The sequence below is a fragment of the Erythrolamprus reginae genome, chromosome 1, assembly GCF_031021105.1.
Source record: "Erythrolamprus reginae isolate rEryReg1 chromosome 1, rEryReg1.hap1, whole genome shotgun sequence".
NCBI classification, from domain to species: Eukaryota; Metazoa; Chordata; class Lepidosauria; order Squamata; family Dipsadidae; genus Erythrolamprus; species Erythrolamprus reginae.
In genome coordinates, this window is record NC_091950.1 from 11773591 (window position 1) to 11787925 (window position 14335).

Sequence of the window (14335 nt, forward strand, 5' to 3'; positions counted from 1 at the left end):
GGGAGCGACATTTTTGTTCGCCTCCCGAGCTCACATTCGGGATACGAGCTCCAAGGAGCTGTCTTCTGAAGCCGAACGCTAACTTCCGCGTTCGGCTTCAGGAGACAGCTCCTTGGCGCTCGTATCCCGCGCGCCGCTTCGCAGCTGTCTCCTGAAGCCGAACGCGGAAGTTAGCGTTCGGCTTCAGGAGACAGCTGCGAAGCGGCGCGCGTGTTTTAAAATGTCGCAGCCGGCCTGGGGGACTCGGGGGGGGGGTGCTGGCAAGTCCCCCAGGCCGACTGCAACCTTTTAAAACACATGCGCCGCTTCGCAGCTGTCTCCTGAAGCCGAACGCGGAAGTTAGCGTTCGACTTCAGGAGACAGCTGCGAAGCGGCGCGCGTGTTTTAAAACATCGTAGCCGGCCTGGGGGGCTCGGGGGCGACGTTTTAAAACACCCGCGCCGCTTCGCAGCTGTCTCCTGAAGCCGAACGCTAACTTCCGCGTTCGGCGGCAGCGGGTTTTTTTCGTTGTTGCACGGATTAATTGACTTTACATTGTTTCCTATGGGAAACAATGTTTCGTCATACGAGCGTTCCGACTTACGAGCCTCCTTCCGGAACCAATTAGTCTCGTAAGTCGGGGTTCTACTGTATTTAAAAACCAAACAGCACATTGATACCAAACATGAAACAAAATATAAAGAAGCCTGGGGGAAAAGTGTCTCAACTCCCCCATGCCCGGCGGTATAAGTAGTCTTGAGTAGTTTACGGAAGACAAGGAGGGTGGGGGCAGTTCTAATCTCCGGGGGAAGTTGATTCCATAGGGCCGGGGCCGCCACAGAGAAGGCTCTTCCCCTGGGGCCTGCCAAACGACATTGTTTAGTCGACGGGACCCAGAGAAGGCCAACTCTGTGGGCCGCTGGGATTCGTGCGGTAGTAGGCGGTTCCGGAGGTACTCTGGTTGAATGGCTTGTCAAGGAATGCTATGGAAATATTTTTTAAAACCCTAGTCTCCCTTCTAGCACTGATAATGTGAGGTAGTCAGGTCATGAAATGTCTGTGAGCCAAGCTCAGAGAGCATCGAAGACTCTACAGTTATTACCTTGATACACGATATTAGTCGCATGATTGCCATTTGAAGCAAAATAAAAGCGCTGGAAGGGACCTTGGAGGTCTTCTAGTCGAGTCCCCTGCTCAAACAAGAAACTCTATACCAGTGATGGCGAACCTATGGCATGGGTGCCACAGGTGGCACACAGAGCCATATCTACTGGTACATGAGCCATTGCCCTAGCTCAGCTCCAAGTTGCATGTGGGTGCCGGCCAGCTGATTTTTGGCTTTCACAGATGCTCTGACACGGCGTTTTTATCCTCCCCTGGCTCCACAGAAGCCTGGGGAGGGCAAAACACGAGCCTACTGGGACCACCAGAAGTTGGGAAACAAGCCGTTTCCAGCCTCTGGAGGGCCTCTTGTGGGTAGGAGAAGCTGTATTTGTCCTCCCCAGGCATTGAATTATGGATGTGAGCACTTAGGCATGCGCAACAGTGCCTATGCACGCTCTTTCGGCACCCGAGGAAAAAAGGGTTCGCCATCACAAGAACAAGGGGACACAATCTGAAGTTAGTTGGGGGAAAGATCAAAAGCAACATGAGAAAATATTATTTTACTGAAAGAGTAGTAGATGCTTGGAACAAACTTCCAGCAGACGTGGTTGGTAAATCCACAGTCACTGAATTTAAACATGCCTGGGATAAACATATATCCATTGTAAGATAAAATACAGGAAATAGTATAAGGGCAGACTAGATGGACCATGAGGTCTTTTTCTGCCGTCAGTCTTCTATGTTTCTATACCATTTCAGATAAATGTTTGTCTGATCTCTTCAAAATTTCCATCATGGTTGCGCCCACAACCTCTGCAGACAAGTCGTTTCACTGGTTGATTGTTCTCATGGTCAGGAATTTCATCCTTAGTTGCAGGTTGCTTCTCTCCTTGATTAGTTTCCACTCATTGCTTCTTATCCTGCCTTCAGGGGCTTTGCAGAATAGCCTGACTCCCTTCTCTTTGGGGCAGTCCCTCAAATATTGGAAGACTGCTATCATGTCTCTCTGGTCCTTCTTTTTGAGTCTACGGAGAGGGGCGACATACAAATCTAATTAATTATTATTATTATTGTTGTTGTTGTTGTTTGGTTATTTATTTATTTATTGGATTTGTATGCCGCCCCACTCCGGAGACTTGGGGCGGCTAACAGCGACAATAAAACAGTGTACAATAGTAATCTGATATTAGAAATGATTAAAAATCCATTAAAGTAAAAACCAAACATACATACAGACATACCATGCATAGAATTGTAAAGGCCTAGGGGGAAGAGGGTCTCAATTCCCCCATGCCTGGCGGCAGAGGTGGGTTTTAAGTAGCTTACGAAAGGCAAGGAGAGTGGGGGCAGTTCTAATCTCTGGGGGGAGTTGGTTCCAGAGGGCCGGGGCCGCCACAGAGAAGGCTCTTCCCCTGGGTCCCGCCAGGCGACATTGCTTAGTTGACGGGACCCGGAGAAGATCAACTCTGCTGCTGCTGTTGTTGTTGTTAGTATTATTATTATTATTATTTTCATCAGACCCTAAACCGACCCAATTCCTGCAACCATTCTTCATATGTTTTAGCCTCCAATCCCCTAATCGTCCTTGTGGCTCTTCTCTGCACTTTTTCTCAGTAGCTTTTGTAATACGACTGTCTTGAATTTGTTTTTCTTTTCTTTTTTTCAGTGCACCTGTCGGAAAGACACCGTGAAGATCTCTATGGACGTCTTTGTGCGGGTGCTACAGCCTGAGCGGTACGACTTATGGAAACAAGGAAAGGACATCACGGTCTTGGATCACATGAAGCCCACCCCTTTAACATCTCCTGAGCTGGACGCCTGGAACGAGACCAAAGATTCCTTGAAGGCAAGGATGCTACGCAGGTAAAACCAACACTCGAAATAGTACCTTACTCATGCCTCCTTCCTGACTCTTGGCTGGTGCACACGTAAAGCGCCACCAACATTGTCTCAGCTGAGATGCATCACCTCTGCAAGGGCCACGGTGGCTGAGCGGCAGGAGAAAAGGAGGGTCACTTCCTGTTTGATAGGAAGAGTTAAAAGTGGAGAGGATTCCATTCCTCTTTCTTTTTGCGGGGGAGAAAGGATCAAAAAATGGACATTTGGTCTGGTGAAGATGTACAAATACTGTAGCTGAACAAAATGTGGCATCCTGAGTGATCTTTTTAGGAATAACAGTCATTATTTTGAGCATGCTAAAAGTCTCCATGTCACTCATATCAGGAGTGAAATCCTCCCGGTTCGGGCAAGTAGGTGGCAGCGGCAGCCGGTTCAGAGAACCAGTAGTGATGGCAGTGCAAGGCTCCACCCACCAGGAAGGAAGGAAGGAAAGAAGGAAGGAAGGAGAGGGAGGAAAGGAAGGAAGGCGAGGGAAGGAGGAAAGGAAGGGGAGGGAAGGAGGAAAGGAAGGGGAGGAAGGAAGGAGAGGGAGGGAGGAGAGGGAGGGAGGAAAGGAAGGAGAGGGTGGGAGGAAGGAAGGGAGGGAGGAAAGGAAGGAGAGGGAGGAAGGAAGGAAGGAGAGGGAGGAAGGAAGGAAAGGAAGGAATGGGAGAGAGGGAGGAAGGGGAGGGAGGAGAGGGAAGGAAGGAGAGGAAGGAAGGAAGGAGAGGGAGGAAGGAAGGAAAGGAAGGAAGGGGAGAGAGGGAGGAAGGGGAGGGAGGAGAGGGAAGGAAGAAGAGGAAGGAAGGAGAGGGAGGAAGGAAGGAAGGAAAGGAAGGAAGGGGAGAGAGGGAGGAAGGGGAGGGAGGAGAGGGAAGGAAGGAGAGGGAGGAAAGGAAGGAGAGGGTGGGAGGAAGAAAGGAAGGAAAGGGAGGGAAGGAAGGAAGGAGAGGGAGGAAAAGAAGGAGAAGGTGGGAGGAAGGGAAGGAAAGGAAAGGAAGGAAGGAAGGAAGGAAGGAGAGGGAGGACCACAAACCTGGCTGGCACTAGACACAGCTTCAGAGGATGCTTTGAAACAGCAAAGCAAATGCTGAAAGGGACCTTGGAGGTCATCTAGTCCAAACCCTGCTCCCTGGCAAAATGGACTGCTCAGTTGGCCTCACCCACCTGCTCACCCAGTCACATGGACATATGGCCACGCCCACCAAGCCATACCCACAGAACAGGTGGCAAAAAAATTTAGATTTCACCACTGACTCTATATCTGTCTCTCTCTGTCTCTCTTTATCTACCTACCTATCCACCCATCCTTCCATCTATCTTTTGTCTGCTGTCTGTCTAATTAATCCATCTATCTATCTATTCATCTTTTCTGACTGTATATCCATCCATCTCTATCCATCTCTGTCTGTAGGCATCCATCTGTCATTCTGTCTTTGTCTCTGTCTGTCTGTCTGTCTGTCTATCTTCTATCTATCCATCTTTTATCTGTCTGTTTATATCCATCCATCCATCCATCCCATCTCTCTCTCTCATCTACCTATGAGTTTAGGCTCAGTTTAAGACCTTTCTTGCCACAGTTGTTATTACTGCAGTGGTTAAGTTAGTCACATAGTTGTTAAGTGAACCCAGCATCCCCATTGACTGCTTGTCAGAAAGTCCCAAAGAGGGGATTCACATGACCACAAGGCCCTGCAAACCGTTGCCAAACATCTGAATTTTGATCGCATGACTATGGGGATGTTGCAACGACCATCAGTCTGAAAACAGGCCATCAGTCATATTTTTCCCAGCACCGTTGCAACTTTGAGCGGTCGCTAAATGAATGGTAAACCGAGGACTACCTGCAAATGAATCAATAATCCTCCCAGCCTAGCTTTCCAGTCTCAAGGACTGCTTACTTGGACCAACAGCCTTCCAACCTCCAACTTTTCTCATCTATCTCTGCAGTTTAATCATCGTGATAACCCACAACCCATTTTTTCCTCCTCCCCATTGCAGCCCATGCTCGCAAATTTCTCCTGCGATACGAAATGAAAAACATATTTTTCTCCGCTCCAGCCGGCCTCTGTTGAGTTGTTGACGCTTCTGCTTGGAAAACCTTGCTAGCTATAAATCAGCTCTTTGGATCGAGGGAAGTCCTGGCTGGGGACCCTGTTTGTCAAGTCGGATTTTTAATATTTCTTTCCCCTTTCCTATCAGGATGTGGTGGTTGACTGCTACTGTCCATCGAGTATGATACACCGGGGTGGATATTTTTCAGGCTTCGGCTTGTTTGAGCTATCTATTTCTGAGGAAACATCCCTCCCTGTGCAGACATGATGCCCGATAACAAACACACACCAAAAATGTGCATTCTGGCATGTAAAAATGTTGAAATGTTTTTCATTTCCCCCGGCCAGGAGTTTATTTATCGCTGGACCGTTGAATCTTATCTGCCAGGAAGTCTTTGCTTCTTCGTTTCGTCTCGGATCTTGCCTGGCTTAGTGGGTTGAGTTGTTGGGTTGACACAGTTGCTGTTTACATAACGGTTAATTGATTGTGGCAAAGGCTTAATTGGTCAACAGAGTGGGCTGTCAATAGTGAGCAGGGATCCCATTTCCCAAGGCTGCCTGGGATGAGGAGGCGAGTGTTTATCCGTGGGCAGCTGCGTCAGGGAGATAATCGAAAGTGCCACCGATTCTTCTCCTTCCCCATAATCACCAAGGATGCCACTACAAGGAGTAAAACAATTCACGCAACAAGGCAGCTCAACTAGTAAAGATAGTCCTCGACTTACGACCACTGTTGAACCCAGAATTTCCATTGCTATGTTCAGGGAGTATTTAGCCACATTTTATTTGTGTTCATTTGGGTTCAGTTCTCGAGACCTCACCTACAAAAAGAGATTGATAAAAATGAACGGGTCCAAAGACTGGCTACAGGAATGGTGGAAGGTCTTAAGCATAAAACGTATCAGGAAAGACTTCATGAACTCAATCTGTATAGTCTGGAGGGCAGAAGGGAAAGGGGGGACATGATCGAAACATTTAAATATGTTAAAGGGTTAAATAAGGTTCAGGTGGGAAGTGTTTTTAATAGGAAAGTGAACACAAAAACAAGGGGGCCAATCTGAGGTTAGTTGGGGGAAAGATCAGGAGCCATGTGAGAAAATATTATTTTACTGAAAGAGTAGTAGATGCTTGGAACAATCTTCCAGCAGACATGGTTGGTAAATCCACAGTGACTGAATTTAAACATGCCTGGAATAAACATCTATCCATCCTAAAGTAAAATACAGGAAATAGTATAAGGGCAGACTAGATGGACCATGAGGTCTTTTTCTGCCGTCAATCTTCTATGTTTCTATGCTTATGGGCTTTCCTGGCTCCATTGTTATGTGAATCATTGCCGTTGATAATCATTGCAGTTGATAATCACACCTATAGAAGAGCATATTTGTAAGTCAGGGTTGAGCTGTGGGGTTTCTGGTGCTGTCTGAGCTTGGTTGTATTCTTGCAGACCTTTTATCACCATACTAGGTAACAGAAGGGAACAGGGTTTTTGTATCCTCTTCACTCAAACAGTAAACCACCAGTAATTAAGGAACCACCAAGACCACTCCCACCAGCACTGACAGGGCAAGCCACTGGTCTGTTAACAAAAAGCAAATCTCACTCCCTTCCGGCACTGATGATGTTAGTTGGGTCGTGAAACATCTGGAAGAAAACAACCAAGCTCAGAGAGCACCAAGGACCCCACAGTCATCCTCGTTCTCATCTTCCTTCTCTTTCTCCCCTCTGTGTTGTCATAGTCCTCTTCTTCCCCCTCCCTTCCTCTTCCCCACAAACCCCTTCTACCGTGTTTCCCCGATAGTAAGACCCCCCCGATTGTAAGACATATGGGGGGTTTCAGGGGGGTCGGCTAATATAAGCCATACCCCGAAAGTAAGACATATGTCTTACTTTCGGGGAAACACGGGGTACAGTACTGGATAAAACAAAGGATTAACAACTGCTTTGAAATTCTATTTCCTAGGTCTAGAAACTGTTGAGATCGAGCGCGGGCGACAAGGGGTGGAAAGGGGGGGGGGTCCTTTCAAGCGGCGCTGGGCGAAAGAGGGCGGGCGGCCAGCAGCAGAAGGCGAGAGGTGCCTTCTTCTCCGGCTCTCCGGCAGATCGAGCGCGCGAAGAGGCACTTCTCACCTTCCGCCGCTGCTGGCCGCCCTCTTTCGCCCAGCGTCGCTTCGGAAGCCGCCGAACGCCGTCAGGGGGGCACTTGGCGACCGCCACTTGGCGAGCGGAGAGGCGGTCGCCAGGCGCCCCCCTGACGGCGTTCGGCGACTTCCGAAGCGACGCTGGGCGAAAGAGGGTGGCCAGCAGCGGCGGAAGGTGAGAGGTGCCTCTTCGCGCGCTTGTTCTGCCGGAGAGCCGGAGAAGAAGGCACCTCTCGCCTTCTGCTGCTGGCCACCCGCCCTCTTTCGCCCAGTGCCGCTTGAAAGGACCCCCCCCTTTCCACCCCTTGTCGCCCGACAACGGAGAAACTTCTGCAAATCGTGCGCCGTCTCCAGCGCTCTCTTCGGGTCGGGTTGTGTGAAAGAGGCCGGGGTTGGGGGAAGGGGAGAGGTAAGATGTGTTTGGTTTTTTTTGCAACGCCGCTCCGTTGGGGAAAGAGGGAAGGTGGTTCGCTCGGAGTTGGGGCTGAACAGAAGCGCGTGGAGAAGCCCAACCTTGGGGTGGGGTGGGGGAGAAGGGAGAGCAAGGAGGGCCATTGTGCATTGCCAGGCGGTGGGGGTCTCCCCCAGTTCAAAAGGTGCCTTGGCTGGAAGAGTAGCTGGTTTCCAGGGCATAAACTGGCTCGCTTCCGGGGATGGTGCACATCCGCTCACTTGCAGGGAAACAGCTTTGGGGCTAAAGAGGCGCTCCAGGTGCAAGATTGTATCCCGAGTAGTAATTCCATTTACTGCTCCGATGTGCCTCGTTGCAGGCTTTCTGTCAACAAAATAACAGCAACATGTTCTCGGAAGCCACCGCCTCTTCCCCTGCCTCGCTGCCCCTTGTCTCGGGCGACAAGGGGTGGAAAAGGGGGGGGGCGGAGCTGCGCCCTCCTTCGCCCGCCTCCTTTCCAATGTAAGACACACCCCGAAAGTAAGACATAGTGGGGCTTTTGGGGGTAAAAAGAAAGTAAGACACTGCCTTACTATCGGGGAAACACGGTAGCACTGATGGCATTACCTAATTGGGTCGTGAAACATCTCCAAGAAAACAACCAATCTCGGAGAGCACCAAAGACTTTCGGTAGCTCTCTGAGGTGAAAAAAATATTCTTTTCCCAAGAACAATTCCCACAGAGTCCTCTTTAACAAGGTTTACTGTGATAAAAGGGATATTGGCTCCAGCAGTTGAGCTAACCTTCAGTTTAGTACCAGTAGATCTAAAAGAAGGTGGGCATTTCTGAAGCCTTTTTTCTCAAAGCTTTAGGCTGCATCAGAGGTCCATCTTAGGTTTTGATAGAAAGGAAGGTTGCCGTCTTCTTGGATTTGATGATTTCTTATGGCAAGATTAAAAGGCTCTGATGTTTTAGCATTATCGTGCCCAGTGTTAACACCGGCAAAATGCAACTCTTACTCACAATGATATGCTTGAGGAAGGAGTGAATAATGGGTTGAAATGTGAACTCTTCTCTATAATATCAGTTACTAGCAGTTCTTCAGAGTCTTCTCTGCATTATTCCATTTGCTTTAATCCATGGTGTGGGTTTTCAGATGACTTCGTCCTTCATATGACTTTGGAGTAGTGTGAGCTAGATAGCAATAAGACTCTAGACTCATATGCTGCTTCCCAGGGTTTTACAGCCCTCCCTAAGCGGTTTACAGAGCCAGCCTCTGGCCCCCAACCATCTGGGTCCACATTTTACCAACCTTGAAAGGATGAAAGGCAACCTTGAGCCGGTCAGGTTCAAACTCCTGGCTGTGAGCAGAGTTAGCCTACCACATTGCAATCTAGCTCTTCACCACCACAGCTCTCCCAGATATTAATGATTATTTAAAATTTAAAATTAATGAAGATTACGTGCAGTTGAGCAAAAACATAGCAATTTTGGTCTCTCTGTATCAAATTCCTATAATGTTCTTGCGGATTTAAATAGTAAGGATGTTGTAGGTATTAGCAAGGCCCCTCAGATGGAGAATGAGAGGATGTTCAAAGAAGACGTTGTTGTAAATGAGGTGCATAGTGTCACCAAACCATCAAGTGCAGTTAGTAGAAATAAAAAGAGGACACATTTTCTTGTGGGTGACTCGACTGTTAGAGGTGTTGATTTGGGACAGAGTAAGGATGTGGTGAAGGTGATGAAGTATCTCCTAAGGGCCACTGCCAGCAGGGACAGGAGGCGGATTACAAACATTGTCAAGGCTGTGAGTAAAGGTAATAATGTTGATGTGGTGGTGCATCTTGGAATAACCCTATGTTAAAGGGTTAAATAAGGTTCAGGAGGGAAGTGTTTTTAATAGGAAAGTGAACACAAGAACAAGGGGACACAATCTGAAGTTAGTTGGGGGAAAGATCAAAGGCAACGTGAGAAAATATTATTTTACTGAAATAGTAGTAGATCCTTGGAACAAACTTCCAGCAGACATGGTTGGTAAATCCACAGTAACTGAATTTAAACATGCCTGGGATAAACATATATCCATTGTAAGATAAAATACAGGAAATAGTATAAGGGCAGACTAGATGGACCATGAGGTCTTTTTCTGCCGTCATGTTTCTATGATGGTAGGATAGAATTCTTTATTAAAATAGAATTCTTTATTGGGCAAGTGTGCTTGGACCCACAAGGAATTTGTCTTTGGTGCAGATGCTCTCAGTGTACATAAAAGAAAAATATACATTTGTCAAGAATCATGAGGTACAACACTTAATGATTGTCATAGCAATAATCAATTAGGAAACAATCAATATTAATAAAAATCTTAAGGATACAAGCACCACGTTACAGCCCTACAGACATAAGTGGGAGGAAATGGGTGATAGGAATGATGAGAAAAATCTAGTAGTAATAGTAGTGCAGACTTAGTAAATAGTTTGACAGTATTGAGGGAATTATTTGTTTAGCAGAGTGATGGCGTTCAGGAAAAAACTGTTCTTGTGTCTAGTTGTCTTGGTGTGCAGTGCTCTATAGTGACATTTTGAGGGTAGGATTTTATGTCCAGTTTATGTCCAGGATGCGAGTGGTCAGTAAATATTTTCACTGCCCTCTTTTGACTTGTGCAGTATAGAGGTCCTCAATGGGAGGCAGGTGGGCAGCCATTGTTTTTTCTGCAGTTCTGATTCTCATCTGAAGTCTGTGTTGGTCTTGGGTTGCAGCACCAAACCAGACAGTGATAGAGGTGCAGATGACAGACTCAATGATTCCTCTGTAGAACTGGATCAGCAGCTCCTTGGGCAGTTTGAGCTTCCTGAGTTGGCACAGAAAGAACATTGTTTGTTGTGCTTTTTTGATGACGTTTTTGATGTTAGGTGTCCGTTTTAGATCTTGTGATATGGTCAAACCTAGAAATTTGAAGATATCTACTTTTGAAACTGTGTTGTCTAGTATTGTGAGAGGTGGGAGGATGGGTGGGTTTCTACTGTTTTGAGTGTGGATGCAATTGTCAGTGGTTTTACCATTTACAGTTATCAAAAAAGGTTTTGTTTTGTTTTTAAAAGAGTTTATTAAGTATATACATTAAAACATATAACAGCAAACGACAAAATAACAATATATACAATACATACACATGAAGAGAGGAGAGAAAAGGAAAAAGAAAAAAGAAATAAAGCCTTATGCTTTATACATAACGTGTTTGGTATCATTATTTCGAATTTGCCCCACCTAAAAGGTAGTGTAATTGGCATGCAGCTTATACCTAATACACAAAGGAAAATCTTCCTTTTAATAATTATTACATATTTATTACATATATACAACCTTTTAATTTACTTGTTATTGTGTCAATCGTATATCATTTTCCCCCCCAATGGTATAGTGATGTTTTTATTTGTTGATATTTTTTCTTGATATTAATTTAATTTTTCTCTCTAAATTTGGGTTTAAGATTCCTAATTTTCTTTCATTTTAATTTGTTTTTTACAATCCAGATATACCACCTGTACCAACTTTTGTGAAAGTCCTCCATGTCCTTGTCCTGTAGTTCATATGTCAATTTGGTCATTTCTACTACCTCATAAATTTTAGCTATCACACTATATATCGTTGGGGTAGATTACTGCTTCCAGGATTGAGCATATGTAATTCTTACCGCTGTAGTTGTATGCAGTATTACATGTCTATCATTCTTGGAAAAGTTTTGTCTAAATATTCCAAGTAAAAATAATTCTGGTTTCATAGATATTTCCCTTCCTATGATTCTTTCTATCATATTTCTGATTTTCCCCCCAGAATTGTTTAGCTAATGGACATGTCCACCACATGTGGTAATAAGTGCCCGTTTTTTTCCGGCATTTCCAACAGATGAGAGAAAATTTGGGGTACATTTTTTTCAAAAAAGGTTTTAAAATACTTCCATTGTGCATCACCCTGGGGGGGGGGAATTATTGACCCCCTCAGAGAGGGTCCGCAACTTGGGCGTCCTCCTCGATCCACAGCTCACATTAGAAAAACATCTCTCAGCTGTGGCGAGGGGGGCGTTTGCCCAGGTTCGCCTGGTACACCAGTTGCGGCTCTATCTGGACCGGGACTCATTGCTCACAGTCACTCATGCCCTCATCACCTCGAGGTTCGACTACTGTAATGCTCTCTACATGGGGCTACCTTTGAAAAGTGTTCGGAAACTTCAGATCGTGCAGAATGCAGCTGCGAGAGCAGTCATGGGCTTACCTAGGTATGCCCATGTTTCACCATCACTCCGCAGTCTGCATTGGCTGCTGATCAATTTCCGGTCACAATTCAAAGTGTTGGTTATGACCTTTAAAGCCCTTCATGTCATTGGACCAGAATATCTCCGAGACCGCCTCCTGCCGCATGAATCCCAGCGACCGATTAGGTCCCACAGAGTGGGCCTTCTCCGGGTCCCGTCAACGAAACAATGTCGGTTGGCGGGCCCCAGGGGAGGAGCCTTCTCTGTGGCGGCACCGGCCCTCTGGAACCAACTCCCCCCGGAGATTAGAACTGCCCCTACTCTTCCTGCCTTCCGTAAACTCCTTAAAACCCACCTTTGCCGTCAGGCATGGGGGAACTGAAACATCTCCCCCTGGGCATGTTTAATTTATATATGGTATGCTTGTGTGTATGTCTGTTAGTATATGGGGTCTTTTTAAATCTTTAATATTTTAAATTGTCAGATTATTTATGATTTGTTTCCACGTGTTGTGAGCCGCCCCGAGTCTTCGGAGAGGGGCGGCATACAAATCTAAGTAAGTAAGTAAGTAAGTAAGTAAGTAAGTAAGTAAGTAAGTAAGTAAGTAAGTAAGTAAGTAATAAATAAATAAATAAATAAATAAATAAATAAATAAATAAATAAATAAATAATTAATGCTAAGAGGTTAAATGACCTGCAAATTTACTTTTATGCGGTTTTTCTGAATGGGCAAACTTGCACCTGCCTTGAATGTTGTCAATGAATTTTTCTCCATGTTTGCTCTGGCGGATTGGTGGCTCAAGCTTTTCTCTGAACATTTCTTGTCTTTTCCCAATCCAGGGCAAACAGGAAACGAAGCCAGCCCCGAAGGCACAAGACCCAGGATCAGAAGTCGCTCATGGATGCCATGGCCATGGACACCAGCTTGGATGAAGTGCCTGAGAAGGAGGATCAAAGGAGGGTTCCTAGCCTGGATGAAGAAGAGAAAACTAAAGCCCCAGAAAGCCAAGAAGGTGAGGCCATGGCCTTCATTCCTCTCTCTTTCAGAAATACAGCAGAATCCCCAACATCTATATATTTATTTTTTGCTACTGTCCCTTTTGGCTCTGCCAGGGGATGTCGTAATTGTACTTCCCGTCTTTTTTAAAGGAATGGACTGAAGGCAAACTGCCCTCCCCCAGTGGGCCGACCTCTAGGAAGGCATAGGATGCCATAATTGCCACATCAAAATGAAGCAACGGAGAAAACGTTCTCAATGAGACGACCTCTATTGTATTGAGATCGCTCCTTTTATTGTACAGTAGAACCCCGACTTACGAGACTAATTGGTTCCGGAAGGAGGCTCGTAAGTCGGAACGCTCGTATGACGAAACATTGTTTCCCATAGGAAACAATGTAAAGTCAATTAATCCGTGCAACAACAAAAAAAACCGCTGCCGCCGAACGCGGAAGTTATCGTTCGGCTTCAGGAGACAGCTGCGAAGCGGCGCGCGTGTTTTAAAACGTCGCAGCCGGCCTGGGGGGCTTGCCAGCACCCCCCCGAGCCCCCCAGGCCGGCTGCAACCTTTTAAAACACGCGCGCCGCTTCGCAGCTGTCTCCTGAAGCCGAACGATAACTTCCGCGTTCGGCTTCAGGAGACAGCTGCGAAGCGGCGCGCGGGATACGAGCACCAAGGAGCTGTCTCCTGAAGCCGAACGCGGAAGTTAGCGTTCGGCTTCAGGAGACAGCTCCTTGGCGCTCGTATCCCGAATGTGAGCTCGGGAGGCGAACAAAAATGTCGCTCCCTTCCCAGCTCTTATCTCGAGTAGCTCGTAAGTAGAGCTGCTCGTATGTCGAGGTTCCACTGTATTTCACTTTTCCTGACATGTGGTACAGAATAACCAATTCGCGAACGCCACATACATTAAGCCATCCCCCATACCATTCACTCATGCGCTGTATAAGGCAACCTCTTCGTGACTTCCCTATAGATGATTAACGGAAGCTCCATTCATTGCCTTTTCCTGGATTGTGTGTTTACTGGTGATTAGCAAAGGAATGAGAGTAAGGCATATACAGTGGTACCTCATCTTACCAACGCCTCTTCTAACGAACTTTTCAAGATACGAACCCGGTGTTTAAGATTTTTTTGCCTCTTCTTCCGAACTATTTTCACCTTACGAACCCAAGCAGCAGCTGCTGGGATGAAGGGGTTTCTTTCCCCCCCCCCCTTTTTTACGAAAGAAAAGGGAGGGGCTGCTTGGAGTAGGAAAGATTTTGCAGAGAACAACGTGCTTGCAAAGGCACTGAAAGGGTTTCTTTTTAAGAAAGAAAAGGGAGGAGGGAGGGGCAGCTTGGGGGAGGAAAATTTTTTCAGAGAACAGCGTGCTTGCACAGGCACTGAAAGGGTGTCTTTTGAAGAAAGAAAAGGGAGGGGCGCCCCCCTTGCCTTTCTTCCTTCCCACTCACCCTTTAGCCTAGCCTTGCTTCTTCCACCCGCCCCCTTTAGCTGCTCCTTCCTGCCCTCTGTTCGCCTCCCTTCTAAAGTTTGGGATT

The 14335-nt window shown here is 46.7% G+C and overlaps 1 protein-coding gene across 3 annotated transcripts in view; it reads left to right on the top strand.

Annotated features, from left to right (window-relative positions):
- KDM4B (lysine demethylase 4B) overlaps window positions 1–14335 on the top strand; it is a 324593-nt gene that overhangs the window by 231653 nt on the left and 78605 nt on the right. For all 3 annotated transcript variants that reach the window (XM_070744575.1, XM_070744583.1, XM_070744593.1), the window contains 2 exons: window positions 2750–2946; window positions 12640–12812. In XM_070744575.1, the coding sequence (XP_070600676.1) occupies window positions 2750–2946; window positions 12640–12812 (370 nt within the window). The remainder of the gene's footprint in view (window positions 1–2749; window positions 2947–12639; window positions 12813–14335) is intronic.